Genomic DNA, 14,670 nt, shown 5'->3' with positions numbered 1-14,670 from the left:
CTGTTTTTGTGAAAGCCATGATTCATGATGAAAATTGAAGGCTTTAAAACTTAAATGTATACTGGCAGATTGTTTATGTGATTTACTTGTTCGCTTCCTTTTCTTAAGGAAAGTTCAATTTGAATTCCGCTTGTCTTAAGAAACAAGGGCATCGTGGTGCAAATCTACGTGAATGGTTAATACTGATGGATTATTTGTTACATTTTGGTTTATATTCCCTGTTGAAATGAAATTGGTTTCCTGGCTTGGTTGCTTTCAATGTTGTTATCTTGAAGATATTAGGGCGTTCAAATTGGATTTCTAGAAATTGAGTTCCTTTCATGCATTTTCTGAACTAAATCAGCTTGAGTTTGATTCATTATTTTATTACAAAAATATTGGCAGGGAGCTGATATTTTCTGAAAAAAGCATGGACATGAGTTAGATTACCTTAAGATTTGAATTTTCTTATAGACTTGGGGTTGTTGGCTTTCCAATTATCTGTAGACAATGTATATCCCATGATGAATAGTGTTTATACGTTTGTTTATTGATGAACTGTTGATTTGGATTCATTATTTTACTTATGAATAGAAGCCATATTGGATTTTTGATAACTAAATTCCTACTTGGTAAGTTGTAAGAATATGTCTGAGATCTACTATGCAGCATTTAATTTTCAAGCATCCTCCAAATTATATTGGAATATGCCTAGTCCCATCACTAATGTATGGTTGGTATATTCCTTATGAAGTTGGAATCAGGAGCTACTCAAGTAATGGAGAAGTTTCAACCCTTGTTTTGTATACCAAATTTGTTTTGATGTTTATCATATGGTGTGGATTTTCCTTGGTTAACTGGGATTATTTAATTAAATAAATAAATTTAAATATTGAACTCTTGTTTTGAATTGTTGTCAATCTGTAGATTTGGGGCAGTTTTTATTTTAGAGTTATTTAATTTTTATCTAGTCAACCAAATAACAACTTAATACTAATACTCCGTAATGTACACATTACAATTTCTCACCTAAAAGGAAAAAGAAAAAGTAAAAGAGAAAAAGTAAAAGAGGGAATTATAGTAATAAATATTTTGTTTTTTTATAAACCCTTCGCCTTCGCATGACAAAACTGTGCATCAAATTAATCTTCATAATGGAGTACGTATGTGCTTGCTTTTCAGCTTGGCTCTCTCCTCGAATTTCGAAAGCATCCCCTCTCTCTCTCACCCACGAGGCCGGAGCAGAGAAGAATTTAAATGTGGAGTAATTGCAAATACACTTCACCATTTCCATTATACTGCCTTCCTATTTAGCACAGAAAGGAAACCCTTACTTTCTCCGTTTTCTTTAGACATACATTGCTCACGGATCCGATGATTGATTCGACCTCATCAATTCCGGAGCTGATCGAGTTTCTCAAACCCTCATTTCGCGACTGCGAGTATGATGAGGTGCAGGGTATACTGGTGGACCGGGAAAAAAGAGTGAAATTCGAAATCGAAAATCTCGTGACAGAACGAGATGAACTGAAGAAGCAAGTTGAGTTTTTGGAGAAGTCTAAAGGCTTCACGGAGTTGGAGAAGTGTGAACTGGAGGAGAAGCTGGGTAGGAGCGAGAGGAGGGGTAAGGAGTCGAACAAAAAAATTGTGCAAATGAGTGAGAAACTGGAGAAACTGAGGAATGAAAATACGGTTGTTGAGGAGAAGCTGGTTAGGAGTAGTGAAAAAATTGGGGAGATGGATGAAAGTATGGTCGAATTGGGGAAGGAGATTGAGGAATTGAGACGTGAGAAGCTCTCGGCAGCTAAAACCATTGAGGAGTTACGGGCAAAGGAGGTTGAGGCTGATCGTGTTGCGCAGGAACTGCAGCGAAAAAATGCTGAGGCTCTTCAGACGATTGAAGAGCTGAGAGTGAAGAAGATGCAGTCTGATAAGGCAGTTGGATTCTATGAAAATGATTTGGAACCGAGGATTTCGAAGCTGGAGAGAACCCTTGCCAACTTGTTCAGTGTGGATGTGGAAGATCTTGACGGTCTTGCTGCTAACGCTGAAGCTGAAGGGGAGGCAATTTCGCCCAATGGTGAGGTGAACCTCGAAGAAGAAGATACGGCTAGTGTGTTACGTGAAGCTCCTACAGTTTCAGGTAAATGAAATCCCTCAATTTGTTTGCGTAGTTTTGGTTTTTGTTGAAGATTTACCATGTGGAATTTTAGCATAATTGATATTTGGAGGGAATGATGATTCATATTAGAGCACTCCCAATGGCACTCCCTTATTTCTCCCTAACTCCTGCCACATCAGCGCCACATCAGCATCACATTTTATCCCCAGTTTTTAGCCAACTGCTACATTGGTTTCTCCCTTATTTCTCCCTAACTCAACATTTCATTTTTACATCATTATTTTTTATATTATTTAATTTTCCCTACAAATGTATTTAATAAATAGACTAATAATGAACAATTCATCGTTGTATTAATCATTGGAAAATATAATACAACGAGAAAAAAAAAACTACAAATAAAAAACGCAAATAAACAAAGATTTAAAAAAAAAAAAACTAAGACGGAGGGGCGTCGGGATCGAGGCCCATCGTAATCTACAGGCTTTGGATGCATTTCCAGAGGGCCGCCTTTTCTTCAGGGGTCCCGCCGCCGGTGAAGTACAGCGTGTACATCTGCATCAGATTGGCGACATTGCTCGAATAAGTGGCTTTTTCTAAGTCGATGTGGGGTTCCGACTCGACTTCCGACGTTGTGCCCTTCCCCTTCCGCCTCCCCTTCGCCTTCTTCGCTCCCTCCGGGCGCTCGTGCGGACCATCCCCACTCAAGTCGATGTGGGTCGCGCTCCCCTCGCTCTCCGAAACGCTAAGTCGCGAGCGCACCGATTTCCCGTGCAGCGCGCCGTGCATCCCCGTCCGGAATTTGGGGAGATCCTTCAGCTTATCGTAGATGTTCCAATACTTGAACCCCTTCGACAAGTACTGGCCACAATACCTCTGCATGGCCTCATCTCGGACCATATGCTCGTTCTGGCCACTGGGCATGTTCGCCAACAAGTTAGAATAAATACCGTTGAAGTGGCCGCAGTCCCTCATGAGGCGCTCCCAATGCCGACGGATCGCCTCGCTGCCATGGTCCTTCATTGAGGCAGTCTTGTGGCTCCTGTACTTCGCGGCAACCCGCTCCCAGAATATGATCTCAGTCTGGTAGTTGCTGCGCTCCGCGTTCTGTGACTTGTCCGCCCAGCAGGTGGCTATCAGCTCGAACTCTTGCAGAGTGTAAGTAGTCCTTACCCGCTTCGGCCTCTCATCGGAACCCGTATCAGTCGCAGCCGACGACGCCGGCGCCTTCCCCCTCCTGCTCCTAGAAGGCGGCTCGGTGGGCGTTTCTTCCACCTCGAAGTCCTCCGCGCTCAGTGTCGCGGCCTGAGATTCTTGGTCGCCTGGGGTTGATCCGGGGGTGTCGAACTGGGGCCGATACACATCGTCGGCTGGAGAGGGCATTCTGCCGGCAGAGTTGAAGTACGGAGAAAGTCTCCGCGCCGGAGGAGTCTGCAAAGGAGACGGACCCGCGTATGGAAGTTGGCCGGGAGGAGAACCCATCGCCAACAACGAGTGCATCCACTGCTCGTTTGCTTCATCCGTGTTGGGAATTTGTGAACTCGACTCTTTCCCCTTACCCTTACCCTTACCCGAGCGGGAATTTTTCTTCCAAAAGCTCATAATTTTTGGAAGATTGATGAAGATTGAAGATTGGGAGAAGAGATTGAAAATGGAGAGAATGAAGATTGTGGGTGATGAATGGAGGAAGTGGAGGAAATATTTATAGGGGTGGGATGTAAAAATAGCCGTTGGGCCGAAAAAAAAAAAAAAAAAATTTAAATATCGCCGATTTATCGCCGAGCGTCGCCCACAGTGGCCGGCGATCGCTCGGCGATAATCCGGCGAAAAAACGCCGCTTGGCGAAATAACGGTAAGATTATCGCCGAATTATCGCCGATTTCACCACAACGGCCGGCGATAATCCGGCGATGTTCGGCGATTTTTCGCTGGATTTTCGCCACCCCCGTTGGGAGTGCTCTTATGGTAGTGGTGACTGATTTTGATAAAGTGGGAATGTGATTGGGGATATGGTTATGACCAACTTGATTGATTAGGATATAAGCGAAGTAGTAGAAGATCATGTTCTCTTAATTTTATGATAAATCATTCTACATTGTTAATATGTTGTGCATTGAAGAAATTATAAGTAAATGAAGAAAACTAGTTTGCTTATCAAGGGTGTAGATTTCTTTTTTGGTGAATCCGATTCCCCAGTTGGTTTATGTAGTAGAGCTTGTTAAATATCTAGTCTTATAAAGGGTGTTGTATGTCATTCGGTTTTCTATTTTTCCCTTTGGCTGCTGATATAGGCTGCTAGGTTAATAACTAGCAAAACTGTGGGAAGTTCAAAAGGATATTGAAATATTATTGAAGAGAAGATGCAAGAAAAGCAGTTTGAAGAAAGCCAGGAAAACTACTCATCATGTTATTTATTGTCTGCCTAACTAAATTTTACTTCTTGAAGGCATACTCTAATGACAGTACTTATATTTAGCCTGATTTTATTGCATAAATGGTAACAAGTTGGTAATTGATACACATGAGATCATTAAATGTGACCAATTTGTTATTTGCCCTTCCTTTGCTGGTTGCATGCACAGAAGGAAACCACATTAAAACTCTTACCTTGTTGATGTATAAATTCATAATATAAATAAACTATCTTAGATATCAGTGCGGCTATGCGCCTATGCCTATGTTTTGAGCATAGGTACTCATACGAGGCATATTAATTTATATGCTAGCAGTTTTCATTATTTGTTGAAGATTTGGTAGTATCACTAGCATTCATTCAATTTTTCTTATTTTACTTGTGTTGGAAAATTCTTCATTGTTTCTCCTGAAACCTCTGAATAGGGCTTACTTATTGCTGAAGTTAGAATTTCCCTAGTGCACCGAGCATTTCGATTTCTTTTAGAGGCTTTGTTATGAACTTCTGCCTTTCTCTAACGAATTAAAACTCTCAACACAAATATATTCGGTACTCACAGTTATAATGTCCTTACTCTTTTGTCCTCTTTAAAGCTCTATTTCTATAGATATACTCATGATGAAGCACCAGAAGCTTTTTCTTTAAGTCTTTTTTCGCCTTAATATAATCAGAACACTAATCTGGTTTGGTTTTAATCTGTTTAACTTTTTACCTCTTTAAAACCAAAATACCAACTCGTTACACCGATATGAAAATTTCATATATGATATACTAATTTGTACAGTATAAAATGTGCAATGTGCTTGCAGGTTCACACTCAAGGGTAATGCAATCGGGTGGTGAGGTGCCTACACAGAAGACAGTCCCCGTGCCTCCATCTCATGCTGCTAGAAATGATGTGATTGTGATAGATGATAGCGAGAGTGGCAGCGATAATGAAACCTCTGCTCCTGACTCTTCATCTCGGAAATTAAATAGGGAGGACAGAACAGAGAGCAGTGAGGATTCTCTTATGAGTCCTACTAAGAGGAGGAGGTTAAACGCATCTGCTACACCATCTCGCTGCAGTTTTCCCAGCAGAGTTGAAGAGAGAGTTGATGCTCTTCAACAGCCTCGTACCCTTGATTGTGTGGATTCCACGGATTCGGATGATGACTTGATCTCAGATGACCATATGAACAACCTTGTTGCAACATGTCAAAGCAAAGTAAGGAGCACAAAAGGTTAGTCGTCGTGGCTGCTTTTCTTTATCTTGTATATGTAATGGTACCTGTGACTCTACGCTGTTCTTAATTGGGGCTTATATGGTTGTTGATAGAATCATTATGCTGATTTTGATTTAGCTCGTGAAAGCCGATGTTAATTCCAAAACTGGAACCACCGATCTGATTATAACCCAAATTGACGATTTCAATAAAATCTTGCATGACTATGTAGAAATATCAAACATAGTGTCATTACACCCATTTTGTACTTAATTGATAAAATAAATTCAAATATTTTTCACTATAACGGTACAACCACATTTGCTAGTTTATTATTCTTCCAAATAAAGCTCAATTCTTATACTACTATTCTTCTACCCCATTGAAAACACAATCATCAATCGGATTGAATTGATATCCCAAAAAATTCTAAGCCACTTCTTAAAATTATTGTTATTATTGGGAAGAAGCGATTACGTTGAAACGTAACAGAAAAATACAAATAACAATAACGTTTGCAACAAGAATAATATTAAATTCAAGGGGACACCTGTCAGATGACGTGGCAGAAAACCAGCCAATCAGTGAGCGAGTTTGTATTGCCCCACAAAAAGCCACGTGAATTGACCATAAAATGATCAACTATGTTATATTTAATTTTTATGGACGTGGATGATTCGGTACCACTAATTACACTTACATATCCATTAATCAAATACTCCAAGTAATTTGTCCACTCATTCATGACTACTTAATTAACCCAATAGATTTCAACTTATATACTTCATCGACGGTATGCACGTTTATTTGAAACGAGTTAGTACTACACAATATAATTATGTTGGTACTTTATACGTTTACATAAATCGAGAGTTAATAATTGATCTTTCTTAATTAAAAATACATTAATCTTATCCTCTTCACACAAAAGATATTTAATCTTATTACGATTGGACTGGATAGAAGGGGCGCATGGGCAGGACCCAATTTCGAGATTAAAACGCTTTCCCAGTAATTAAAAAAGGGATTAGTGAGCAGACAACCTTAATCTGAGATTAAGTACTAAGTAAGCAGATTAATGTGTGTGAGTGTGATTTCACAGTTGAGAAGGGATATTCCTTTTGCCATTTCAGGTAAGTACCATAAATATCTTGACTCCGTTCTATCTCTAAATCTCTTCTCTTTATTAATTATTAGGGCTTTTTTATTCTATGGCTCACAATTTTCCCCTTTTGCGTTTGCTCTGCAGCTTTTGCTTTTGATTTGTCGCCTTTTTTATTCTCTCTCCCGTCAAACTGTTTCAGGTATGTTTGGATTCATCCTCAATTTTTGTTAGGTTTTGAATTTGCTTGTGTTTTGCCGTTACGGATTGAAAGTTTTGGGGTAGCTCTGCTCTGATTGCTGACTCCTTCTGCTCGTAACTGGAATTTACTTCTAGATTTTGGTTCGATTAGGTACCCCTTTCTGTGTTGATTTTAGGTTTGATCGACACTTCATTCGCGGTTGTGATTAGAAAGTAGGAGTCGCTTGATACTATGCATTTTGCTATCGTGTATGGGATTTTGACGATTTCAAATTGCTTTTTTTATTAGATTTTAGTTTCGTTTGTTAATTAGTTTGTGTGTATCAGTTTTGGCTCCCATCATGCATTCATAGTCGTACAATCAGTTTGCATTAGAATGACTGTTTCCGATCCTTATTCCTTAGTGTGCTATGTTGAACTTATGTTTGCCAGTTAAAGATTGAATTGGTATATCATGTCAACTTGGTTACCTAAAAGTGAAAATGTAAAGGAATAGCCATAGTATCGTAGCACTTTTAGTTCTGGGAAGTTAAAAGCAATCCCTAGAGATTGATTATTTTGGTTTATCTTAGACCAGATAATGTCAGTTAAGGCTTATTTGTCACTAACTTCTGCATGTTACAAGATCAAAAGTTCATGTTTTCTCCAAGATCCAATTACTCCAGCACCACCCCTAGTAATCTGGAGACTCCATTTTATTCATTGAGGACTGTCCTTTGCTCCTTGTATTATTTTCTTTCTCAGTTACTCCATTTTATTCCTTGTCCTTGTTACACTTCTACTTGCCTTCTGGACTGTTGTTAGTTAACATTAGAGTTTTGCAATTGGGTTGAGTCCGTTGACAGCTTCTTGTGGATTTGGTCTTGTAGTATACTCTTAGATTCAGAATAATATACATAATTATTTTAATGGTTCCTCAATTTAGAGTTTATTATTTGCTTTCAGTTGCTCCAATCATATCCTGGATACTTCAGAAAAGATAAGTAATGTGAAGATATTATCCTGTATCACCTCATGTATGTGTTAACTGCTAGAGTGGGTTCTGTTTTGAGTTAGCTATGAAAATTTAGGTGTCATTAGCTGTTTAAGGTTTGACGGCTTTGATCACACTGGGAATAGCACTCTTGTATTGATTTAATTTCTTATAACTGGTAGTACAAGTTATCTTTGCCTTTTCGTTAAACAAAATATCTATACGACTCTGTCTAATAAGTATGTTTTCTTTCCTCATGCTGCAACTGTTTCAGAAAAATCCAGTGCTGTCCAATTGCGAGAGTATGGATCAAACAATTGGTGATGAGATGCCCGAACCGGTTGATGGTACACATATCCGGCATAAAGAGAATGAGTTCTCAATAACACCTGGCAGCTCTGACATGCTGCAGTCAGAAATGGTTACACCTGGTGTTGATGATTATACTCATATGGCAAGAAATCGATATTCAGTTATACTGAATGCAAAAGACATGGACAGAATTGGTTCTTCTGAACATGCGAGTGCCAGTCCACGCTGTATGGATGATGCTGGGGTAATGGTTGAAGAGTTGACGCTGAGAAATTATGATGGGGAAACGTTGACTGTTGTGGGTAGTTCAAACAATAGAGATCGAACACAAACTAAAAAAAATCAGTGGCAGAGTTTATATCAATTAGGTGGCAGATCAGGAATCAGCAACCTTCATGGACAGAGTGGGTACAAAGGAAAAGGTCAGGCAACCTCGAGTGCCTGGGAAGATGAGGATAACAATTTCTTTCCCGGATTACTAGATCAAAGTCAGCCACCATCAGACTTCAGTCATAATAATCTTTTGGAAAATCAACTAATGAACAATGATAAAGGTATTCCAGGCCATACGTTAAATTCTTCTGGAGGCATTAGGACCAAGATCTTGTCTAAATCTGGTTTTTCGGAGTACTTTATTAAAAGTACATTGAGAGACAAAGGAGTTATACATAAAACACACGCCTGCAGAGGATCTGCTACTGTGTCTGGAGACCAGGTTCATCCGAAGTGTGGCATTGCTGGTTCAACAAATACCGCCGCACCATTAGGTTGTTCTGGGAAGCCTATTTCATCTCTTTCAGACAGAGCCAATATTGATGGCTTAAGTTTAAGAGAATGGCTGGAAGCTGATGGAAAGAAAGCAAATAAAGTAGAAAAACTGAATATATTTAGACAGGTTCTGGATCTTGTTGATTTTTCACATGCTCAAGGATCTTCGCTTCAAGATTTAAGGCCTTCCGCCTTCAAATTGTCAGGGGCAAATCTGGTCATGTATCTAGGATCTTCTGTACGTGCAGGGGTCACAGATAATATTACAGATCAAGACAAGTACCAATCCAGTCTTAATCGTAACGATAAGAGGCCAATAAATCAAAGGGTGATGTCCATTGAGAACCAATGTGTGAAGAAGCAGAGATCAGGTGATAAATTGAGCACTATCCAAAGGTGGCCCCAGTTTCCATCAAGGTCTGGCACTAGATTTGCGACCAACAATGTTTCCAAGGATCCTAGCAATGATGTACACGAGGAGCAGGGTCCTATAGCAGGAACTAAGAACTACAGCAAACAGTTTGGCCATAGTGAGCCTAATTCGTTACATGCATTGCGGTCCTCTGAGAATTTTATGTTGGAAGAGAAGTGGTATACAAGCCCAGAGCAGTTCACCGAGAAAGGCTGTACCTTTGCGTCAAACATATACTGCCTGGGAATTCTTCTATTTGAGGTTTGTGAATGCTCATGCACAACTTTCTATCTTTTCTACACATTTCTGTACTCTGGCTGAATGAGAGTAACTATTATATCTGATTGCCACAATTTATAAGCATGGCGTACTTTACGGAATTAATTATTATCCCATTAAAGTGTATGCATCTTAATTTGTATGATTCTCGGAAGATCTTACTCTAAACTCAGATGTCTCACATCTATAACTTTAAAGCTGGCAGTTTTATGAATATGTTCACAGTATTACTAATGTTTTAAGATTGAATCTAACAACTCAGGTTGATACTTAATATTTTTGGATTTTTAAATACTTGACAGTGTTTTCTTTATTCCCACCCTGGAGTAATTTAAGAATTGGAAGGAGCATTGAACAAACTGCTTATAGAAATTGCCATATCTTGCCACACTTGATATATCTAGGTGCAGTGATATAGTATGAAGTATAGAAAATTTTAAGGTCATAGATTGCTCTTCACCTGGTGTTATCATATTTAAAGGTTATCTATTGTATCTACATGGCTTGCATGTAATATTAAAGTGGAAGCATTACTGTCTTGTTTCTTCCTGGTAAGCTATTTGTCTGAGTTTATTCTTTTAACATTAATATGGTGGTACTGTCAGTTACTTGGCTCATTTGATTCTGGAAGATCTCATGCTGCTGCCATGCTTGATTTACGTCATAGGATTCTCCCTCCCAGCTTTCTTTCAGAGAATCCCAAGGAAGCTGGGTTTTGCCTTTGGTTACTTCACCCTGAGCCTTCATCACGCCCCACAACCAGGTATTTGATTTCATTCTCAGAATAAATATATATTTGGATATTCCCACTAGCTTGGAACTTTTTCTGTGGCTGGATTCTATATGATGTCAGTTTCAGTAACAGTGTTGTTATTTTTGAATTTCAGAGAAATTTTGCAGTTTGAATTTCTAAGTGGTACTCAAGAACTACCTCGAGGTGAGTTGTTATCATCTATTCATGAAGAAGATGAGGAATCAGATTTGTTATTGTATTTCCTTGCATCATTAACCGAGCAAAAAGAAAAGCATGCACTCAGTCTATCAGAACAAATACAGTGCATTGAAGCTGATATTCAAGAGATTGAGAAACGCAAACCTAGAAAGTCATTGGTTCTATCTTCTTTGCTTCAGAAGTCACCTGCTGCTGCATGTGGGAGCAGTGCAAGCGTAGATCCATATTTAAAGGCTACAAATGATGCAGAAACTAGGTTAATGAGTAATATCAGGCAACTCGAACATGCTTACTTTTCTATGAGATCAAACTATCATCTTGCAGGCAGTGATTCTGCCACTGATAGGGATGTAGAACTCCTGAGAAGTCGTGAAATGAGGTGCACTCTGGGAAAGGAAGAGAACAAGACTGAAGATCGTCTAGGGGGCTTCTTTGACGGCTTGTGTAAATATGCTCGCTACAAAAAATTCAAAGTAAGAGGAATACTGCGGAATGGAGAATTTAATAATTCTGCAAATGTGATCTGCTCTTTAAGTTTTGACCGTGATGAAGACTACTTAGCTACGGGAGGGGTGTCAAAGAAGATAAAAATTTTCGAATATAAAGCTCTCTTTGATGATTCAGTCGATATTCATTATCCAGTTGTTGAGATATCAAATAAATCAAAGCTTAGTTGCATTTGCTGGAACAGCTATATCAGAAACTTCCTTGCTTCGACAGATTATGATGGCATAGTCAAGGTCCGTATTCTTTGCTCATTCTTCTATCATTGATGAAAATAAACTTGTAGTACATAGGTTAGCTTGTTACTACTAATTTGAGTTATCTTAAAATTTCAAATTATATTGTAAATGTTTAATGTCTTGGACTCGGAGTAAGAGTAATCTAGATCACAAGGAAGATTGTTTGAGTCCCCAACACTATTGCATTCATGTGCATGTTTCCGTAGCCAGTCGGAATGAGGAATGTTGCATGGACGTGTATGTTTGTGGAGTTACATATATCCAGATGTTGATCTTATTACCAGATATAATTCTGAACATCTCTTGTTATTTTAAACTCGCATTATTCTTATTTGTATTTATTACTTTGTCTCTGAGATGCTTACCTAACATTACACTCAATGGCTGTAGTTATGGGATGCGTCAACTGGTCAAGGGTTTTCTGAGTTCGTTGAGCATAGTCAAAGGGCTTGGTCTGTTGACTTCTCTCGTGTTGATCCTACGAAACTAGCCAGTGGCAGTGATGATCGTTTGGTGAAAGTATGGAGCATAAATGATGTATGTATCCCTTTCCTGCTTTTGTTGTGTATCTTATGCTAAGTCTTCTGATTGCTTTACTCCACAACACTCATATTATCTCTCTACCCAAGGGTTCTTTTTCATGGTATTTAAGTTCAACTCTTATGTTGTGGATGTGTTAGAAATTGGAGAGAATGGCATTCCTAATAACACTTGCTCCCTCTGTCCCTAAAAAATATGAACTATTTTGTGTTCTTTTACATGGAGTAAATCCTTTGACATTCAATTCTTTCTTTATGTTCCTAAATATTCCCCGTATAACCACAAGCAGTAGCTCTTGTGTGCATAACTCCGAGTATTCTAATTCTTGATTCTCTCCAGCTGAATTTACTCTGCTTCAGTTCTTAACACTTTCTGTGGAGCTGGTTGGTCTTGGACATCTACTGTGGCCAAAATATTTTTATATCAACTTATTGTTTAGTTTCTTTCGTAGTTTTCTGTTTTATTATACTGATCTTTACCCTTTGGTGCAGCGAAATAGTTTGTGCACAATTAGGAGCCATGCAAATGTTTGCTGTGTTCAGTTCTCACCTCACTCCTCCCATTTTCTGGCCTTCAGCTCTGCTGATTATAAGACCTATTGCTATGATCTTCGCAATGTTTCAGTACCTTGGTGTGTGTTGGCGGGCCATGAGAAGGCTGTAAGCTATGCAAAATTCTTGGATTCAGGAACAATTGTTTCTGCATCTACTGACAACACACTGAAGATTTGGGATTTAAAGAAGACAAGTTCCAATAGTTTGTCAAGGGATGCTTGTATTTCAAGTCTCAGAGGGCATACTAATGAGAAGGTTAGTTGCTGCTCAGCCCCAAAATGGAGGCATTTTTTTTGATATAGTCAAAAAAATTTCTAACTAAACTTAGTTCTTTTGCTTCACAGAACTTTGTTGGCCTATCGGTGAATGATGGTTATATAACATGTGGTTCCGAGACAAATGAGGTGCTTCACACTTTTAACTCATCTCTCTCTTGCTTTTGTTATGAATGCATAGTGGTGGGTTCTGAAACGATATTAGAATCATGTAAACACTGTTGGCGTGAAAAAAGGTGTTCCATGAGAATTGAGAAGATAAGCATATAATTGCAGCTTCATTCAGTAGTAATGGGATCACCTCTTTTTTCAAGTAGTTGTTGCCCGTTGCTTTATACCGTTCCATGCCAGAGAGATATAGATATTTTTGATCAAATGCTGAATGATGATTCTTGCTTCTGAGGTTTGGCGTTTATGTTTTAACTGTAGTACGGATATCGTAAATTGTTGGTCCTGTTTTTATCATACCTGGCTCAGGATAAAACCATTTAGTCAAAGTAATGTACAAGTGACTTTGCTTATGTGTGTTTTCTGCTCCGGCTTGTGATCATGTAATCGTTATTCCAGATTTCCTTTTACCATTTATTCCACAAAGAAGGATTTTTCATAGAACAGTCTAGAAAGCTATGTTTGGTGATATGGCTGCAGATATTCTAAATTGTGAGCTCATTTCTGTAGGTATTTGCCTACTATAAATCTCTTCCCATGCCAATTTCTGCCCACAAATTTGGCTCCATTGATCCCATGACTGGCAAGGAGACAGAAGATGATAATGGACAGTTCGTTTCAAGTGTTTGCTGGAGACCAAAGTCAAATACGGTTGTTGCTGCTAATTCAACTGGGTGTATCAAACTCCTACAGTTGGTTTAGACATATAAAAGTATTTTCTCCCATTACAAGCTGTGCCATATTAAAGTTCATATCTGCCCATCACTAAAGCATCCTGCACTACTTCTGGTTGCTTGTTTTGTTGCTTCCACTCTATGCTGGAAACAAAGCTTGATCATGGAGTTTAGCTTTGGAAGAAAGTGGGGTTTTTACCTTCCTTGCCTCGGATGCCGTTTGTCAAGAGCTGGAAGCTAGGCTTGATAACGGGGTTTGCCAAGAGTAGCGTGGTGAGGAACGAAGGTGGGAGACACATATGTCCCTAACTACCTTAGCCGGGTGGCTTATTCTTAGATTCTTGCAGAAGTTGCTCCTTAAGCAAGGCGAAATACTGAATGCCCCATTATTTGAAGCAACTGCTCATAATTCTGCACAGTTGATTTTTGTTGTTGATATATAGTGGAATTGTAACCATATATCTGTGTGATTGAGGCTGCGTGTTGAGCGGCATTCTTTGTACATTGGGTGTTTGTATAATCAGTGCACAAGGTTTAGCTTTACACCAAATTGTACTACTATTCTATTCATATTCATATTCATATGTATTATGTAAAGAGTGGGATATAAACTACACTAAAACTAGTGGATTCTTCATTCTTTCACTTGCATACCATATTCCTCATTTTGAACTCTGCTATGTAGCTTAATTTTTTATTTTTATTTTTGTTTCTTTTTGTAAGAAGAATGCATTTTTTTTATAAAGTGTATTTTCTACGTTTATATAAAAGAGATGTATTTTTTCTGTTAGTTGTAGTTTAGTCTGCATACTTGTTTAGTTAGTATGGTGTGTTAGGGATTAGGACTATGAAAATGACTCACTGAATTACTTTTGTTTGTCTTGTTTGAGTAAACTCAATTTGCTTTAGCAAAATAAAAAATCATAATTTATGGGCATAAAACTAGAAATAACATATACTCCGTCTGTCCGTGAATAAGAGTCGTTTTTTCATTTTAG

General features: G+C 38.6%; 2 protein-coding genes across 3 annotated transcripts; both read left to right on the top strand.

The window, feature by feature from the left end:
- Window positions 1-54: 54 nt before the first annotated feature.
- Window positions 55-5,933, top strand: LOC125214153 (uncharacterized). Its single transcript, XM_089068107.1, has 2 exons — window positions 55-2,122; window positions 5,324-5,933. Exons 1-2 carry the CDS (start codon window positions 1,354-1,356, stop codon window positions 5,740-5,742), a joined length of 1,188 nt encoding a protein of 395 aa, XP_088924233.1. The 5' UTR covers window positions 55-1,353; the 3' UTR covers window positions 5,743-5,933.
- Window positions 5,934-6,775: 842 nt separating this feature from the next.
- On the top strand, window positions 6,776-14,323 carry SPA2 (SPA1-related 2). 2 transcript variants are annotated; one of them, XM_048115050.2, is made up of 9 exons: window positions 6,776-6,852; window positions 6,969-7,023; window positions 8,270-9,748; window positions 10,372-10,529; window positions 10,654-11,458; window positions 11,852-11,998; window positions 12,493-12,810; window positions 12,900-12,959; window positions 13,509-14,323. In XM_048115050.2, the coding sequence occupies exons 3-9, from the start codon at window positions 8,300-8,302 to the stop codon at window positions 13,698-13,700; spliced, it is 3,129 nt and encodes a 1,042-aa protein (XP_047971007.2). In that variant the 5' UTR covers window positions 6,776-6,852; window positions 6,969-7,023; window positions 8,270-8,299; the 3' UTR covers window positions 13,701-14,323. The 2 variants fall into 2 exon arrangements, with proteins under 2 accessions (XP_047971007.2, XP_047971008.2); XM_048115051.2 differs by lacking the exons at window positions 6,776-6,852; window positions 6,969-7,023 and adding an exon at window positions 7,035-7,173.
- Window positions 14,324-14,670: the final 347 nt, after the last annotated feature.

Source organism: Salvia hispanica, chromosome 3, assembly GCF_029641045.1.
Source record: "Salvia hispanica isolate PSC_SH4W2 chromosome 3, Shi_PSC_v1, whole genome shotgun sequence".
NCBI classification, from domain to species: domain Eukaryota; kingdom Viridiplantae; phylum Streptophyta; class Magnoliopsida; order Lamiales; family Lamiaceae; genus Salvia; species Salvia hispanica.
Note: the sequence above shows the minus strand (reverse complement) of the source record. Positions and strands in the feature narration are given on the sequence as shown.

Coding starts and splice junctions, on each gene's coding strand:
- LOC125214153 (XM_089068107.1), top strand. CDS start 1,354: ATGATTGATTCGACCTCATCAATTCCGGAGCTGATCGAGTTTCTCAAA. Junction 2,123..5,323: donor TGAAGCTCCTACAGTTTCAG/GTAAATGAAATC, acceptor ATGTGCTTGCAG/GTTCACACTCAAGGGTAATG.
- SPA2 (XM_048115050.2), top strand. CDS start 8,300: ATGGATCAAACAATTGGTGATGAGATGCCCGAACCGGTTGATGGTACA. Junction 11,999..12,492: donor AAGTATGGAGCATAAATGAT/GTATGTATCCCT, acceptor CCTTTGGTGCAG/CGAAATAGTTTGTGCACAAT. Junction 12,960..13,508: donor GTGGTTCCGAGACAAATGAG/GTGCTTCACACT, acceptor TCATTTCTGTAG/GTATTTGCCTACTATAAATC.